The 16,649-nt window shown below is 45.8% G+C and overlaps 1 protein-coding gene across 29 annotated transcripts in view; it reads left to right on the top strand.

Annotated features, from left to right (window-relative positions):
• Positions 1-16,649, top strand: part of Grip1 (glutamate receptor interacting protein 1) — a 634,030-nt gene that overhangs the window by 595,128 nt on the left and 22,253 nt on the right. For 15 of the 29 annotated variants that reach the window (XR_380450.3, XR_380451.3, XM_006514242.4 and 12 more), the window contains 4 exons: positions 986-1,142; positions 1,640-1,751; positions 1,867-1,911; positions 6,468-6,701. Coding sequence is in view for 23 of the 29 variants with exons in the window: in XM_006514242.4 (XP_006514305.1) it covers positions 986-1,142; positions 1,640-1,751; positions 1,867-1,911; positions 6,468-6,701 (548 nt within the window). In the remaining 6 variants the exon portion in view is untranslated. The remainder of the gene's footprint in view (positions 1-985; positions 1,143-1,639; positions 1,752-1,866; positions 1,912-6,467; positions 6,702-16,649) is intronic. The other 14 variants (XR_003948812.1, XR_003948813.1, XR_003948814.1 and 11 more) reach the window with 1 other exon arrangement.

The following is a 16,649-nucleotide window of genomic DNA, read 5'->3' on the forward strand; positions in this document are numbered from 1 at the left end:
CTCTTGCTCTGAGTCTGCCTTGTTCAATGATGACCCAGTCTTGGAGTGCCCTTCTCATAGGAGCTAGGCTTTCTCAGCTTATCCCTGGGTTTGGTGGCTGGGGGTTCTTGTCCTCCAGGCCAAGCACCCTCTAGGGTTTAAACTGGATGAGAAATGAGTCTTCTCACTAAAAGATGATGGAATAGTTACGAAAGGAGAGATGAGAAGTGAGAACTAGTAGCTCCAGAACCCTGATCCGTGACAGCCAAGGCAGTTTGTTGAAGATGGAGGTGTGTATATGGTACTGACTATGAATTGAAGGCTTAGGTACTGGAATCCACTCTTCAAAGCCTTTGGCATCATCTTTTAATTGCAAATAATTAGGACCAAAGCTGTCTGTGAAGAAAGCTCTCAGAGCAGTGATACAGGAAAGGTCTCACTGTGTGATCTCAGAGCAGTGACACAGGAAAGGTCCCACTGTGTACTCTCAGAGCAGTGACACAGGAAAGGTCCCACTGTGTACTCTCAGAGCAGTGACACAGGAAAGTCCCACTGTGTGCTCTCAGAACAGTGACACAGGAAAGGTCCCACTGTGTGATCTCAGAGCAGTGACACAGGAAAGGTCCCACTGTGTACTCTCAGAGCAGTGACACAGGAAAGTCCCACTGTGTGCTCTCAGAACAGTGACACAGGAAAGGTCCCACTGTGTACTCTCAGAGCAGTGACACAGGAAAGTCCCACTGTGTGCTCTCAGAACAGTGACACAGGAAAGGTCCCACTGTGTACTCTCAGAGAAGTGACACAGGAAAGGTCCCACTGTGTGCTCTCAGAGCAGTAACAAGGAAATTCCCACTGTGTGCTCTCAGAGCAGTGATGCAGGAAAGGTCCCACTATGTACTTGCTATTGTTCCTGCTGTCACTCTGCCACCCGACTCTCTGCTGGCCAGTAATGTCAAATCTCAATAGAGGAGTAAGACCCGGCTCTAATGCCTTGCTTCTGTTTCAGGCTCAACTTTTCAGACTTCAGGATACAATTACAACACCTATGATTGGAGGAGTCCAAAGCAAAGAACCAGCCTGTCCCCAGTCCCCAAGCCTCGAAGCCAGACGTACCCAGATGTGGGCCTGAGTAATGAAGACTGGGATCGATCCACAGCCAGTGGGTACGATTACATCCCCACTGCTGCCCGGTCTAGGGTGACTTCCGGGTCTCAGGGGGAGGAGTCACACTTCTCTACACCTGGCGGCAGCTCTTGTTAGCATTGACTTTGTGAAGTGATCCACTTTGATTGTCCACATCAGCCACATAGAAGGGTCTCCAAAATGCAGGCTGCCCAGGGATAGCTGGGTAACACCAGGCAACAGTGCAGTTCCCTAGTGTAGTACTGAGGGAAAGTCATGTCTTTTCTGTCTCTGAACAGAGCCCAGGCTAACCGGAAACAATCCATTTGACAGACTCCTAAGTGTTGGGATTACAGGTGTCTGCCTCCAGTCCCAGACAAGAGAACCATACAGTGTACACGTACTTGTGTGTGTGTGTGTGTGTGTGTGTGTGTGTCCGTGTCCTTGTCTGTGTCTGAACGCGTGCAGATGCGTACATGCAATCCTGTCTGTCTGTCCGTCCGTCTTCCTTAACCCAGACTGTGTTTCTTGCTGGCAGCTTTGTAGGGGCTTCTGACAGTGCAGATGCTGAACAAGAGGAAAACTTCTGGTCTCAAGCATTGGAGGACCTGGAGACCTGCGGCCAGTCGGGGATCCTGAGAGAGCTTGAGGTAGCCTTGGTCCTGCTGTTTATCTTGACTGTCCCGACATTTCCTTTGTTTTGGTCCTTTTACGTTTGCTTTGATCACAGCAGTTCATTTAAAAAGCTTTAACCCCTTTCCACAGGAGAAAGCTGACAGGCGTGTGTCATTGAGAAACATGACCCTCTTGGTAGCTACCTTTTCTGTTTCTACTTTTGCTTGTGAAGCCGCCTTCCCTGCCCTTGCCTTCCGGACAGCAGTTTGATTTTATCCAATGCAGTTCTTACTGACTTGTGGCTTCTGCCATTGCTCCCTTGCTAACCCTGACTGTACCTGTTTCCCACCAAATCGCTAAGGAGCTAGCCCAGTCCCCCAACAGTGGTGCACTTCATTCTCTTAGCTGCTTTAGAAAGGTTTCTTTGGCATGTTTTCATTTGTACCTGGTATAGAAATTAATTTAATTGTTACGAGGAACATAAGAGGAAATGCGATTGTATTTTGCTTTGCCCTCAAGTTGACAATTATTTTAAAAGGCCATTCTACTTGATAAGCAGGCAAGCTATTATTCCCTGCTTTGCTGTTCATTGGAAATCTTAATTCCATATCAGCATCACCTGAATCTGAGGAAGGACAGAGGAACCCTGGGCAGTTCCTTAATCCCAGCCATAAATCTGCTGGCGGCGTTCAGACTTCGTCTGGGAAGGCCTGGAATGTTTCCTTTTATGTTCTTCCCGAGTTTCCAAGCTGTAAACTGTAAAGTGGTGAAAGTCTCACTTTTGTTTGGATGTCATCTGAGGTCCCCGAGTCACTCTAAGGAATGCGAATGGCCCAGCCGGGTGGAACCTTGCAATTCTAAAAAACGGTTACTCATCTTTTTGTTACTTTGCTTCTCAGTTGCATGTGTGGATATCTTATGTGACTCTAATGTTTGTGACTCTGCAAAGAAAATTCTAAAGGAAAACAGTAGTTTGGATTTATAGACACCGTAGTATTACCTGGCATGAGTTTTGGCTTCAGAGCACAGTTAAAGGGCCCGGGCATGGATAGGCTTATAAAATTTTAATTAAGATGTGAGACATTGATTTTCAAAAAGAGCACAATTCTTAAAGTCCAGCTGGTTTATTTAAACTTGTACCACCCCCTGTATGTAGACCGTCAAGGGTCAGGCAGAATAAGGCACACGATTCATGATTCATGAGCAGTGCCTTCACTATCTTCCTTTGTCACCCATGCCTTTGCCGTGGGGATGAATTTCTCTCGTGGCACTCACTCTTCCTATAGCTTCGTTTACACTGGATGCATTGAAGGAGCTGTCAAGGTAATAGCATGATCCTGGGCCGTTGCCTGGAAACTGAGTTATCTCATAAAAACAACAGCCGGAAGTGTGTTACATCAGCCTACAGGTGCCTCCATCCGGCTTTATGTGGTATGTCCCTGAAAATGTCAAATGCAGAAGAGAAAGGGGCTGGACCAAAGAGCAGTTAAATTCTCAGCTAGGAGGAATGCTCGACAGGTTCACAGAGTCCTAGTTACACAACTATCACAAAAACTTCTGTCATCTAAATGAATTCTGTTCTCTTGATTAGGAAAGCTGTTACATTTTAGTTGAAGCTAGAATTCTGCAGATGAAATTTACCTTCGACATGAAACATTAAAACAAATGTTTATAAATATGGATTAGCCAAAATGATCATGATTGAAAGGAAAATTTACTAATCCTTTTCATTATTGCAAGCAATAATTTAGATCCAACTTTACCACTGGAAAGAAATGTGTAGCCTTCCCGGAGGCTAAAAACTCAAACTAAGACCTCAAGCAGTTTTGAACCTCTCTTACCAGCAGTTACTTACATAAAACTTAGGAATTGCTGGGCTGGAGAGATGGCTCAGTGGTTAAGAGCGCCGACTGCTCTTCTAGAGGTCCTGAGTTCAATTCCCAGCAACCATATGGTAGCTCACAACCATCTGTAATGGGATCTGATGCCCTATTCCGGTGTGTCTGAAGACAGCTACAGTATTCACATACATGAAATAAATAAATAAATCTAAAAAAAAAATTTAGGAATTGCTGAACAGTGTAGTGTTGAGTGCCTTTAATCTCAGCACTTGGGATCGCACCTCTGTGTTTGAGGCCAGTCTGGTCTACATAGTGAGTTCCAGGGTCACCAGAGCTATATAGAGAAACCCTGAAAAATCGTTTTAAATGCTTTAAAAAAAACATAGGAATTATAGTGATCTAATACTTAACATAATGATTAATAGAGAACCTGAAGTGTCTGGAGAGATGGCTCAGTGGTTAAGAGCACTGGCTGTTCTTCCAAAAGACCCAGGTTCGAATCCCAGCACCCAGATGGCATTTCACAACTGTCTGTAATTCCAGTTCCCGGGAGTCTGACACCCTTACACAGACATACACGGAGGCAGAACACCAATGCAAATAGTTTTAAAAAAATAGAGAACCTGATGTTTAGTAAATGCAATAAAAATCAAGTGCTGAGTTAATATTTCTTAATGAACTTTTTTAACAGATGGAAGTTAAACCAAATATCTGGATTATATTTGTACTTAAACTTTTATAATCCTTTTTTAGATGCTATTCACTCGATTGAATTTCAGCTTAAGTGAGCAATCCAGCCATAATTGGAAAACTTGGATGAGGAACCGTTCTTTTGTCTCCTCCCCTCTACTGGACCCCGGCAAACCCGTTTTCAGTGTCTCCTCTGGCAGCTCAGCCAGAATCGCAACTCTCGGGCCCAGGGATCCTTTTACTTCCCATGTGCTTCCTGTGGCTCTCACAAAAACACTAGAAGGAAAACATAGATTTAAATAAAGCAGATAAGTATTCTAAGGAGGTAAAAATGGTAAGAATGGAGGTAAGGTGATGGTCACCATTGCAGGAAAAAAATTATATCCCTGGATTCTGTCAGTTACCACAGATTAAACATAGAAGTGATATATGGAAGCACCATTGGATGAAAGCTGTCCATGACACCAACAGAGCTGGCCACCAGGGTCGATCAACCTCAAAAAGCTATCAGAAATATGCCATACTATAGATGCCTACGGTTGCTTAAGTATTAAAGGCTTTTTTATTTAAAAGGGGAAGTTTGGGGTGACAGGAGAAGCCACAGAGCCAAGGAATAAGGCTGCAACCAGAATTCTGGAGTGCCCATACCAGGCTCTTGCCAAGTGTCAGAACCTACCCATGGGCCTCTTCTCCCCCTGCCCATTGTGCAGGAGTAAGACCTGCAACGCCTGCCTACGAGGTTACAGAGTTAGCGAGACTCTATGTGCAGCATTCAGCAGTCAGCAAGGACTTATCTGCCGCTAGAAAATGCCATCCTCAGAAGCATCCATGATATAGGTGGTCCAGTCAGAATGAGTTTGATGGTTCTGTTACTTTTTCAGACAGTTGTTAGAGCCATGAATATTTATGTCAACACTTGGCAATGGTGCGGTGCAACTACTTTCTTAGCGGTGCACATAGAAACCGAACATCAACAGAGAGTCGTAAACTCTTACAGAGGCAACAGATAAAAATGCAGCTCTCTTTGTAGTGTTCCCCCTAATGAATAGTTGTGGGCAGTGCCCTTGGTTCAATTACTACATGCATGATCTTGGGCAACTAAAATTCTTTGTGCTCCAGTCTCTTTCTATAAAGTGCGACAGATAAAGTGCCTACCTTAAAGACTTATGGGCTTAATTTAGTGAAAAATCTATTCAAAGAGCTCTAACCGATCAAGCTTTGCTGCTTATAGCTTTTGCAACTATATTTTTCAGGTGTGTTTACCAGTGTAACATTTATGTATAGAAACATCATGTAAGGAACATAGAGCTGGCTGCCATCTTGTTTTTAGAATCTGGCATCCTCTAACATAAGAAATGTCTATTCCCATCATGATACTGCTTTCAAATCCTTTGTCACTCCAGTTCTGAGATTCAGTCATCTGGGATGTTATCTTCCCATTGCTTACAATTCAAGGGATATATGTAAAGGGAATAAACTTCCCTTTGACTGGTAAAATCCAACTCAAGTCTCATAGTTTTTGAGAAAATGGGTGAATCCGATATAAAAGAGTAATTTTTAAAAACCTTCCTTGAGAGTATTACACAAAGACCGTTTCTAAGAAACACTATGCTGTATGTGAGATATAGAAGCCAAATGCTGATGAATATTAAAAGGTGTGGCTACACACATCTTGGGCAGGTCACTGGGCCAAAAGATGCTCTTGACAGTGCCAGGCAGGCAGTGTTAGGAGACCCCTTTGCCTCTGCAGCAGCAAGCTCACTCCACCCTAGGGTTTGCTTCTGTTGGAGCCAGAGGAAGCATTACAGACAGCAGCAGCCTGGCCTCCGCTGGGAAGGTCTCCGGTCATGTCTATGAGAAGCCCTGAGAGTGGCTTCATGAGTCCCCAGCTCTCATGGAAAGTTATTGCTTCAGATACAGTTTGCAGTTAACTAATGTTGGAGCTTTTCAATTTGCCTTGGCATTGCTAGGGGTGGTATTTGATTAAATAAACTCATGGGCTTAAATTCTTCCATTGGATTCGAGATGTGCATTATAAATGTAATTGCAGAGCGTGTTCCAGACTTTCACAGTTCAGCCAGTGCGTCCATTCTCCAGCCTTTAGCTATGCCCTGAAGACACCATATTTTGACCGGGCAGGAGAGTTACGCTTAATGTTGAGCAAGCAAACCCTTCCCTTACCCGTGGTTTAATCGTTTCTGAAAATTGTCGATGCCGCAGGCAACAATCATGTCGGGGAGTACTATGAGTTTGAATCATGAGGCTCCAATGGCTCGCAGTCAGCTGGGGCGACAGGCCAGCTTCCAGGAACGGAGCAGTTCACGGCCACACTATAGCCAAACAACTCGCAGCAACACCCTGCCCTCAGACGTGGGCAGAAAGTCTGTAACCCTGCGGAAAATGAAGCAAGAAATAAAGGAGATCATGTCCCCAACTCCGGTGGAGCTACACAAGGTCAGTAGACCTCTTCCTCCTTCCCGGGTGTCTAACGTAGCAGCCGTTCTGCATGACGGTGATGCATTGGTGCAGGCTCAGCTGTGACTTCTCCTGTGGGCTCAGCAGAAGAGAAAACCCACAGTTGAAAGGCAAAGCTTCAGAGACTTAATGTCTTAAAACATGTCCCCTGGAAGAATTAGCCTGGAAAGCAGGGAAAATTGATTTTCAGGCAATGTGTTTATCAAAAAAGTGGTCCAAATCTTACAAAAAAAAAAAAATGTGAGAGTCCAATGTTACGTGGAGCCTTGATGAATGAGTCTATTCTCGTTGACAGGGGGAAGGATTTCCCAGACATCTTTTGTCCATCGCTTCACTGACAAGAGGCTTAAAGCTCATTGAAAAACAGACTTACTATTCAATTATATCCCTACCATAGGCAGGAAACTCTCCTCAAAACGTTAGATTTCTGGGGCCAGGGCAGAATGAACTCTGGTTATGCTCCATGTTAGACTACAGTATTGTCCACAGAGCAAACTTGCTCTCACACTTCACCACACTTCCGAGCCACCCACGGCGTTTAAGTGAGACCTATATAGGTATGACAACTATGGCAGGTCCCAGGCCAACATGAGCAGTGATAGGGAGGTTTAGTCAGCTAGAATGGTACTTCAGGCTTTTTAAAAAAAAAAAACATATGAGGATTATAAAAAAGTAACAGCCCTAACCTCACTTTTCATAGAAAACAAGACCCTCCCTGTCATTAATAATCTACTCACAGAATTCATTTCACTCAAAGGAGCACATAAGTGTCAGGTTGAAAGGAATTAATATGTCACTCCTCCCTTTTCCTATAAAGATTTCAGTTTCCCTAACTACCCTGTGAAACATACTTGTTTGTTTTGTAGCTGACAGGGTATGATGGAGTGGAGAAAGATGCCATCATGAGTTATGCTATCATCCTGGTCCTTTATTTTACCACACATTCATCTACCCATTGACATGTAGACTGTGTGTACTGTGTATACATTCCCTCAAAGGATGTATTATTCATTCTTGGGGAAATGAGAGACCAGTGGTAAGACATCTAAGAAACCATGGGGAGACACTGGGATCAGTACAATAATGGCACCCAACCTGGGCAGCCCTGGAGTGTAGAAGGTGGCACTTCTGTAAAGGAAATAGGAAAGACTTCCTAGACATAGGCATTGACTGTGTCTTGCATGCTCCGGACTGGCCAGCAGTAATGATGCTGCAACAGGATCCTTCTGCACACGTTTATTGGGAGAGCTTGATTGCAGAGGCGAAGAGACCCCGAGCCCAGAACTGGTGCTGCTTATATAGGCCTAGGAGAGGCGTGTCTCACACCTGGATTGGTTATGCACTAAACCTCATTTGCATGTTCCTCATCTGATTGGCTACTCTCTCTCTCTCTGTACCTCACAGAGCCTCATTATCATACCTCATTTGCATGTCTCACATCTGATTGGTTATACTCTCAAAGCCTCATTATCATGCCCAGGCCAGGCAGTGTCTTTGCAAAAAACTTTACTGCATATGTACACATTGGTTGTTTGTCCAAACTTATGCGTGGTGGCCAGCAGTAGTCAGTGCCACTCTGCAACGGCACATGTGGCTTCCCACAACTGTGCAAGGAGGTAGAGGGTGGAGAGGCACCCCAAGCACAGAAAGAAGCATTAGCAAAGAAAACACCATGGTGTATTTTGGGAGTAAAATTATTCTCCTATGACCAGGGTTCTTTGCATTAAGAGAGCTCAGAACCACAAAGATGCTACAGGCATTGAGCCCCCATTACAGTTTAGCTTGTTTGTTTGTTTGATACATCTCTTGATAACTCACATATCCTACATCACATGTTGACTTATACCATCATGCCATAGGAAATCCCATAGCCACTAAATTGTAAAAGCTACGTGGTCGATGTTAATTCTGCCATGCCAAGAAGAAATCCATCCTCCTAATTTCCTTGGGTGGGGGGTGTGAACGCTGCCTTCCCCTTCTCTCAGTTTCTACCCAGGTTGAGAAAAGCATACCTGCTTACCTCCCCTCCTTTAGCCTCAAAGAGCAACGATACCGTCGTGCACTGGGTACCTACTGAATTCTGTCTGCTGCATATTTTAGTCTTCACAATAGACATTTTTAGTAGTCACTTATCATTCATAAGATAAGGAAAGTTGCAGTATGAAAATGTCTTCTTCTTGTCATTCTTCTTTCGGGAATGAAGCTATTTCCTCAAAGACATTTACTTATGACCCAGGAACATAAATGCCCTTTCTCCCTATGCTTCCTGCACAGAAAGTAGTCAGCAAAAATAATGACAGTAAGCTAGATATGGATATTGTTATAACTGAAAAAAATTTTAGTGGGGCTCTGCTGAAAATACAGACCTTATTAGAAAAAGGAAAATTCTATCTACTTAAATCTAACAGATGGCAGCGGGTAGGCCAGTTGGCACATTTGTGCATCAGTGTGTAAATTGGTGGCTCATGAGATCACTGGCACAAATGGGTCACCATGGCCTGATAAATATCACTGTTTTTTTTTTCCCCAATCATTTCAGTCATTTCATCTAAATATGGTTCTAAGTACATTTCTTCTGTAGCTTTACTGTCTTCCAAACTGATCCCCAATAAAATGAGGCTCCCAGAAACTAAGTGGTGCTCAAAGAGTAAAGCTTTGGAGTTCTCTGGAAAGCGTCTGAGAACGGTGTCTCAGGTACCTTCTGCTGAATTTGGTAACCCTGATAGGCCGTCAATGTGTTTGCTGCTTAGCACACTTCAGGAGTTGAGAAGGAAACGGTCATTAACAACGGGACTGACCTCACTCTTGACCGTGCCCGTGCCTCATGTGTTTGCGTCTTTGGGTATCTGACATGGTGGGCAAGCGTGTTGACATGTTGACTTAGTTCATTTTCATTGCTGTGACTGAATGTCTGATGGACACAGGTTGTGGGAAGAAAGATTCCGTTTTGTTCATGGATTCGGAGGGTTTACCCGGTTCAGTCGGTGTGGCATGTCTGGGAAGCTTCTTTTTATCTTGGACCAGAAGGCAGAGAACCATTCAGGAAGCAACTGGTGATAATAAGCTCCTTAAAACCCATTCCTACCAACCAGCTTTCGCCAGCTAGGCACTTCCTCCTAAAGTTTCCACAGCCTCCTAACATTCTACCAACATTCAGGGCCAATCATTTGTGGCCCTGAATTTGTGCATTTTGGGCGCCAGCTGTGGTTCCACGTTCTCCGCTTAGGGTGTTTGGACGCTGCTGCTGCACACTAGGCTGGAAGGATGAGTCGGAGCCTGGAATGGGTGAAGTTCTGCAGGATCCTGGTCTGGCTGGGAGTGAGTGCTGGGGACAAGAGGGTTTGGGGAGTGCCGGGGTGAACCAAAGGTTATGTAGTTTGGGGGGAAGGGGTGAGACTATCTAGGGTGGACAATAACGTGGGGAGGCACTCCAGGAATCTCAGGCGCAAGACTACATTCCTCAGGTTAGGTCTCTGATCCCCCAGAGAAGAGGAAACCCTCCTGACTGAAGCGAGTCCACCATTTTGCACTAAGGGCTGATTTGCGGCTAAGGGCTGTCAAGCTCAGTGAGCAGTACAGTTTCCCACCAATCATCCAGCTAGTCGTGTCATGGGGAGCATTTCCTATTCCAATCATAACATTGATAGAACCGAGTTATCTTCCCTCCGGCCACGCCTGCTTGTCATTAAACCTTTGTCATAAATTAGTGGTGGCATGGAATGGGGCTACTGAAGCAGAAAACCCCCCTCCCTTCTTAGGTGGAAGAGATCCAAGCAGAGTCTGAACAAAGGTGAATGTTTCAGTCCCCGAAAGATTACAGTAGAGTAATTTCTACTATGCAGTAGATCAGAGCTGAGAGTGGCCATTGTAGGTGTCATGAATGTCTGTAAACATGCTCCCTGTTGCTTTTCTGTTTCAGTCTTTCTGGTGGTGGTTTGCCACGGGGCTAAAGTTGGGATCCATTCGTGATCAAGAGATGATGAATGGATAAAAATGAATGAGAACTCCTTGTCATTGTAAGATACACAAGGGAAGTCAAAAGCTCAAGCCCTCCTGGGCTGCAGGGCACTAACATCACCCCATACAAAAGCTTGTCTGTTAGCTTCTTGACTGCGGTGGTCAATCCCGACTGATGGAACTGAGAGACGCCTAGGATCTTAGTAAACACACCTGGGGCATTTCAGAGACATTTCCATCAATTACCTAGGGACAGCTCTGGCTTCAAGGATGTCGTAATCCATTCGTAGATTGGAAATTTGAGTACGTTATTGGGAGGTGGTAGGACCATGGAAGGGGAAGCCTAGTTAAATGAAAGAGATGTGTCTTTGAAGGGCACATCTTATCCTGACGTTTCTTTTCCTTTTGAGACAGATTCTTGCATAGTCCAGAATGGCCTCAGACTCATTATGTAGCCTTAAACATCTGACCTTCCTGGTTCTATGCAGGGCTATGGACCAGACTGTGGGGTTCATGCATGCTAGGCAAGCATCTTACCAAACTGAGCTCATCTTCAGCCTTGTGTGCACTTTGTATGCTCTGTCTCTGGTCTCTGGCAACCATGATGTTCAGCCTCGCTGCAGACTCAGAATCAGCGTGGCCCCCAAAGACTCCATAGGTACAAACTGACACAGTAAATGGAAATGCATCCTGCCTTAAGTTGGCATGAAATCATGTCTCAATTTGTTCTCCTTCCATTGTTTACCCCTTACTTTCTACCTACATTCTCCTCTAGCCCCCCAACCCCCCAGTTTCTTCAGTCCTTTGAGAAAGTCTGAGCTCTACATGGTCCATTATTCATCCACTATGCCTTCATTGCTGTTAGGGTCATTGATGAAGGCAGACTAAACTATACATTGTCCACATTCATATTGAAGGCAGACTCATTAGCTGCTATTCCTGACCCTTAGGGAAAAAACGACATGCAGGCTCACATCCACAGGTGGGAGGAAACCAGGGCTGGAGTGATTCGGTACTCAGGGTGATGGTGTGGTAAACAGTGGTGCTGGATCTACTATGGACTTCTGTTTCTCCAACTTTCTCAAAGCCAAAGCGTACTGAGCTCCTAAACACGGTGCACACTGACTTCCTATCTATGAAGGAATCCAAACTTCCCAGCACAGTGTACACTGGCATTTTTGCTGTTGTTGTTTCTTAAGTACAGCTTGTATTGAACTAATTCCAAGAGTCACTAACAGACCTTAGACAAGTTTGAAGAGAGAAACTTTAGATAGTTGTTTGGGTTATAGGTGCGAGGTGACCGTCACCATGGAGTGCTTGTTAAAATGCAGGGTCTCTGTGTTTTCAGGGACGCTGAGCCAGGGACACGGACACTTTAGCAATATCGTCAGTGGATTCTCTTGAGGTCTAAAGATTGAAAATCATGGGCAGACGTCTTGCTAGTTCTAGATAGTATTCTGTTTTAATGCAATCACAGACACAGAATGGTGGGAGGGGAAGCGAGGCTACACTTCGGGCCCTGGAGCTTCCATGCTTTATCTTTAATATGAGCTCTGTTTTCTGCTGCAGCTTATCACAAACGCTTTCTCTTTGTAGATAAGGGACAAGCAATCTTTGCTGTGTTTCGTTGATAACTGTCCGTTTTTTTTTGTCCCCTTTGGAATCTTAAGCATCCTTTGGTGGCCACTTGATCCATCTCTGCGATGAGTCACCGCTGCACTTCCACACACACCTCCAGGCACCAAAGCCAAATCAAATCAAAAGCTCTTTTGCAAGAGGACAAGTTCCTCGCATTCAGCCCAATTGAACTTTAAAAATGATTTCCTATTGACACTCACTGGTTCCCTGCTGTGCATGACTTCCAACAGAATTAAGTTTAGCATTTAGTTGTATACAGCTATTGATATATGTCTTTTGACAGAAGGATTCTTAAAATAATTTTCCAGGGTTCTCCCCCCCCCCCCCCCCCCCACACACACACACACACACTTAAGGCTGCTGAGGACTCCACCGGAACATTTGAGTCACTCTGAGTCACTCTGGAGACTCAACTATTTTGTTTCTCCTTTCTTTTTTATTTGGGGGGTGGGGGTGGGGGCGGGGTTGGAGACAGGGTTTCTCTGTATCGCCCTGGCTATCCCGGAACTCACTCTGTAGAGCAGGTTGGCCTCAAACTCAGAAAGCTGCCTGCCTCTGCCTCCCCAGTGCTGGGATTAAAGGCGTGCGCCACCACTGCCTGGCAGGAGCATCAGCTTTTTCCTCAGCCAAGCGCGCACGCACGGTGCATTTGCAGGCTGGGAGTTTTGTCAGAGTGGAGCCAGTGCGGTGATGCTGCTCTACTCCTTGGACAGAGTGCTGCGGGGGGCCACCAGATTCTTCTGTAACCCCGCCCCCTGGTTAGGAATGGGCGTGGCCCTAGGAGGAAAAATGAAAGGCAAATACCTCACTCTTTCCCATGCCTCTTTCTTCACTAAATATTTGAGGTCACCGTGGTGGATTACAGGAGTCAGCGGGGCCAGGCACAGACCTCCTGACTGCTGGCTCAGGACTGCCTGCAGCGGAAATCACGGGAAGCTAAAAGCAGCTCCGTTGGTGTGTGAACTCGGCTATCATCTGTAGCCATGCTTTGCTGGGCTCCCTTCTCTTCAGAAGTAGAGAGAGTATGAGTCTGGCTTTTCTCGCTTCCAAAAGAGAGAGCAGGGCCACCTGCTAGCAGAGGAGGGAAACCTCACAAGGCACATTTTCCCAGGTACAGTCGACCTCGTTCAGTCTTACTCCAGCTTTCCTCGGCTGTCCAAGCGTGAGCTAGAGCCAGCAAGGACAGGATGCAAAGCCAGGAAACTGCTCACTCAGAGAAGTGGAGGCTCTTTGCCTGTCACTGTGTCAGCCTGGCAGCCAGCTTATCCCCCGTGGTGCCAAGGGCAAACAACAGTGTGAACACTGTTGGGGGACCATTGGCTAGGGTGACAAGGAACAGACTTTGGGTTGCACATTTCAATTAAACAGTGGCCCCAGAAATCCTCAAAATGCATGTTTTCCATCGCATTCCCATGGATGCGGTTCTATCCTTTTTAAACCTTACCACCACCACAAAACAACAACAACAAAATTTGTGGGAAAAAAAGGCTCATGTTTAAAAGAATGCCTTTTTAGAACAGGGCGTGGCACACGCCTGTAATCCCAGTACTTGGGAGGCAGAGGCAGGAGGATTTCTGAGTTCGAGGCCAGCCTGGTCTACAGAGTGAGTACCAGGACAGCCAGGGCTACACAGAGAAACCCTGTCTCGAAAAACTTATTAAAAAAAAAAAAAGCTTTTTTTTTTTTAAATTTACTTGAGTGACCAAGGATTACAGCAATGACAAAGCTCGTTTAAAGAGCAATCAAGAGGTGTCTTATCAGTCAGTGGCATAAGGAGTCTCAGACGGTATCACTGTCTGTTCTAAAGGGTAACTTGGGAGTCCTCTGCACTTTTGCTAGGCAGAGCCCACTTGGTATTTTGTCATGTTTTGCAAGCTGTCCACCGCTACAGTCGGGGGAAGATATGTCAAGTGGAGGTGACACCCCACATCTCACGTGACCTTCAGTGGTCCTGTGAGACAAGCTTTCGAGACAGTGTGCCTCGTTGCTATTCCTCATGTTCTTTATGAACTTCTGTCATGGATCCGACTCCCCAATGTCCCTGTCTGTCTCTGTGATGATTGGTTTGTAGGTTGTAGAGGTTTACATCATCTCTAGAGTGTCCGTTTAAGATGCTGGGTTCGTTCTCTGAAGGTCAGACTGCCTCACCGGTGTCCCCGTGTTAGGGGAAGAGTGCTCTGTACCTTCCCTCCACACAGTTTGCCGTATCTGTCAGCAGTATTGTGGTCCTTAAAGGCATATCAGTATAGCCCGCAGCTTAGGGTTTTCTCTAGTTAAGATGGGATTTAGTGATCTTTGTCTGAGGCACTGTGCCGATATAATAAAATCAAGACAATGTGTGCTTTGCTCATTAGGACCCTGGTCAGTTCCAACTTGTCATTGCTCCACCACCACCACCACCACCACCACCACCACCACCCATGAATGGCAATAACCTTAGGTTCTAATTCTCACAGTATCAGTGGACAGTGTGCCTCTGACAAGAGCTGACAATCGGTCCTGCAATCAAAGAGGCCCACGTGGGTCGGAACTGGGAAAGGTTCAAAGCTAGAGAAGCCAGGCTGGAGTTATGGGAGAACCAGGAAGCAGAGGCTGAGTGTGGAATGCCATTGCCATGAGGCAACACCAGGCAGCTCTGAGAATAGACACCAGGAATAAGGGCACCTGTGCACACACCCAGTACTCAGAAGCAGGAGAGGCAAGAAGTAAGGCCAGAGACATGGAGGCCCAATACTGGGTGACCATCAGCTCCCGAGGCTGGAGTTGAATTCTCTGCTTTTCTGTGAAATAAATGCATTATTCAGGGGCTTGGGGGGTGAATGGGGAAAGCAGTTGTTAATACACCACAGTTCTTCAGAAGGGCCGCTCTCCCTCAGCTGGGACTAAGTTCTCCAAGACCAAGTAAGTCAGCCTAGAGCCAACCCATGGAGCCAGCATCCTGGGTCCTGATCTCACAGCCTCTTGGTCCTCAGCCTCGGTGCCACAGGATGCCAGGGAGCAGCAGGAGGCGATATCAGAAGCAGCTGGCCTTTGTCTTCCTCTGCCAAGGGTGCTCCCCTGACGGAAGCAGCAGCAGCTGCCTTTCTGACCCAATTTGTTTGGAAACCTGGGACTTTCTAGGGATATAAACAAGATCTGCTTCTTCTGGGGCTAAAGAGCTGGCTGGGAAGATGGAGTCTTTCTATTCTATTCTATTCTATTCTATTCTATTCTATTCTATTCTTTTCTCTAAGATCTACAGGTAAGGTAGGCCTATCCTCAAAGCTGACACTGCTTGAAATGCCTTGCTTAAAGGAGCACAGCTGCCCCAGTAGTGCCTGCCAGGAGCACTCCCAGAGGGCCTGGTGGCTTCTAAGGAAATCAGCATCATTGTTGGGACTGAGGTGTTGCTTTGAGGCTGAGCTCTAAAGAGGCTGTCGGGGATTAGGAACTGCTTCCATGGTGGCTGTCATTTACTGTGACTTTCCCAAGGTGCTGTGCTCAGTTGGTCTGGAAAGGGGGTGAATTGGCTCTGGTTAAAGCGTCAATTGGATTTCTGATCTCTACCTGTGGATAGGGTTCAGACAAGCAGGTAGTCTAGCTTAAAAAGGTAAAACAGATCTGAACTTGAATCTCAGTGGCCTCGATACCGGCTGCCATAGCTCCCCCCTCAGGCTTTAGACTTTGAAGCAACTGTGTGCAGTCACAGAACTGGGCCGATATCCATTGAAACTGTATATATCCTTGTTCACGGTTTTGTTTCAAGGGGTACACTGGCTCCTTTAGAAAAGAAAAGTCTTGAAACTGTGTTAATGCCTCAGTTTCCCCTTAGGCCTCTCCTGAATAGAGATTCTACAAGATATACTGTAGTCTCGTGGGCTAGACGAGAAGGTAAAACCAGCTTCAAGAAGGCCATCTTCAAAGAGCAGGATTTTGTGTGATGTTCCGGGTGACCACAAGAGGGCGCACATGAGAAGGGACCCAGCAAACATGTTCCATGATTCATCTTTAGTTTGTTGGGCCTTTGAAAATGAATAAAGGTTGCCTATCCAGCGAGAAGATTGTATATCCAAACAGAAATCATGATTTGGTAGAAGACACCCAGCAAATGAGGTCAGATACTCCAGTATTGAATCCTGGAGTGTTTGCATTAGATCAGAACAGGTCATTCTGTCAGCTTCTTCAAGGCTTCAGGGCCTCATCAGAAGAAAGGATGATTTTCTTGTTCAGAATTGTTGGAAGATCAGAGGCAATCATACGGGAGAACGTGCTCGGATAAGGCGGCTTTGTCTGTGTGTGGAGGATAGGTGACTAAAACCTCAGAATCCTTAGAAATGCTGGGGGCCCAGCAAT

The sequence above is a fragment of the Mus musculus genome, chromosome 10, assembly GCF_000001635.26.
Source record: "Mus musculus strain C57BL/6J chromosome 10, GRCm38.p6 C57BL/6J".
In the NCBI taxonomy this organism is placed as follows: Eukaryota; Metazoa; Chordata; class Mammalia; order Rodentia; family Muridae; genus Mus; species Mus musculus.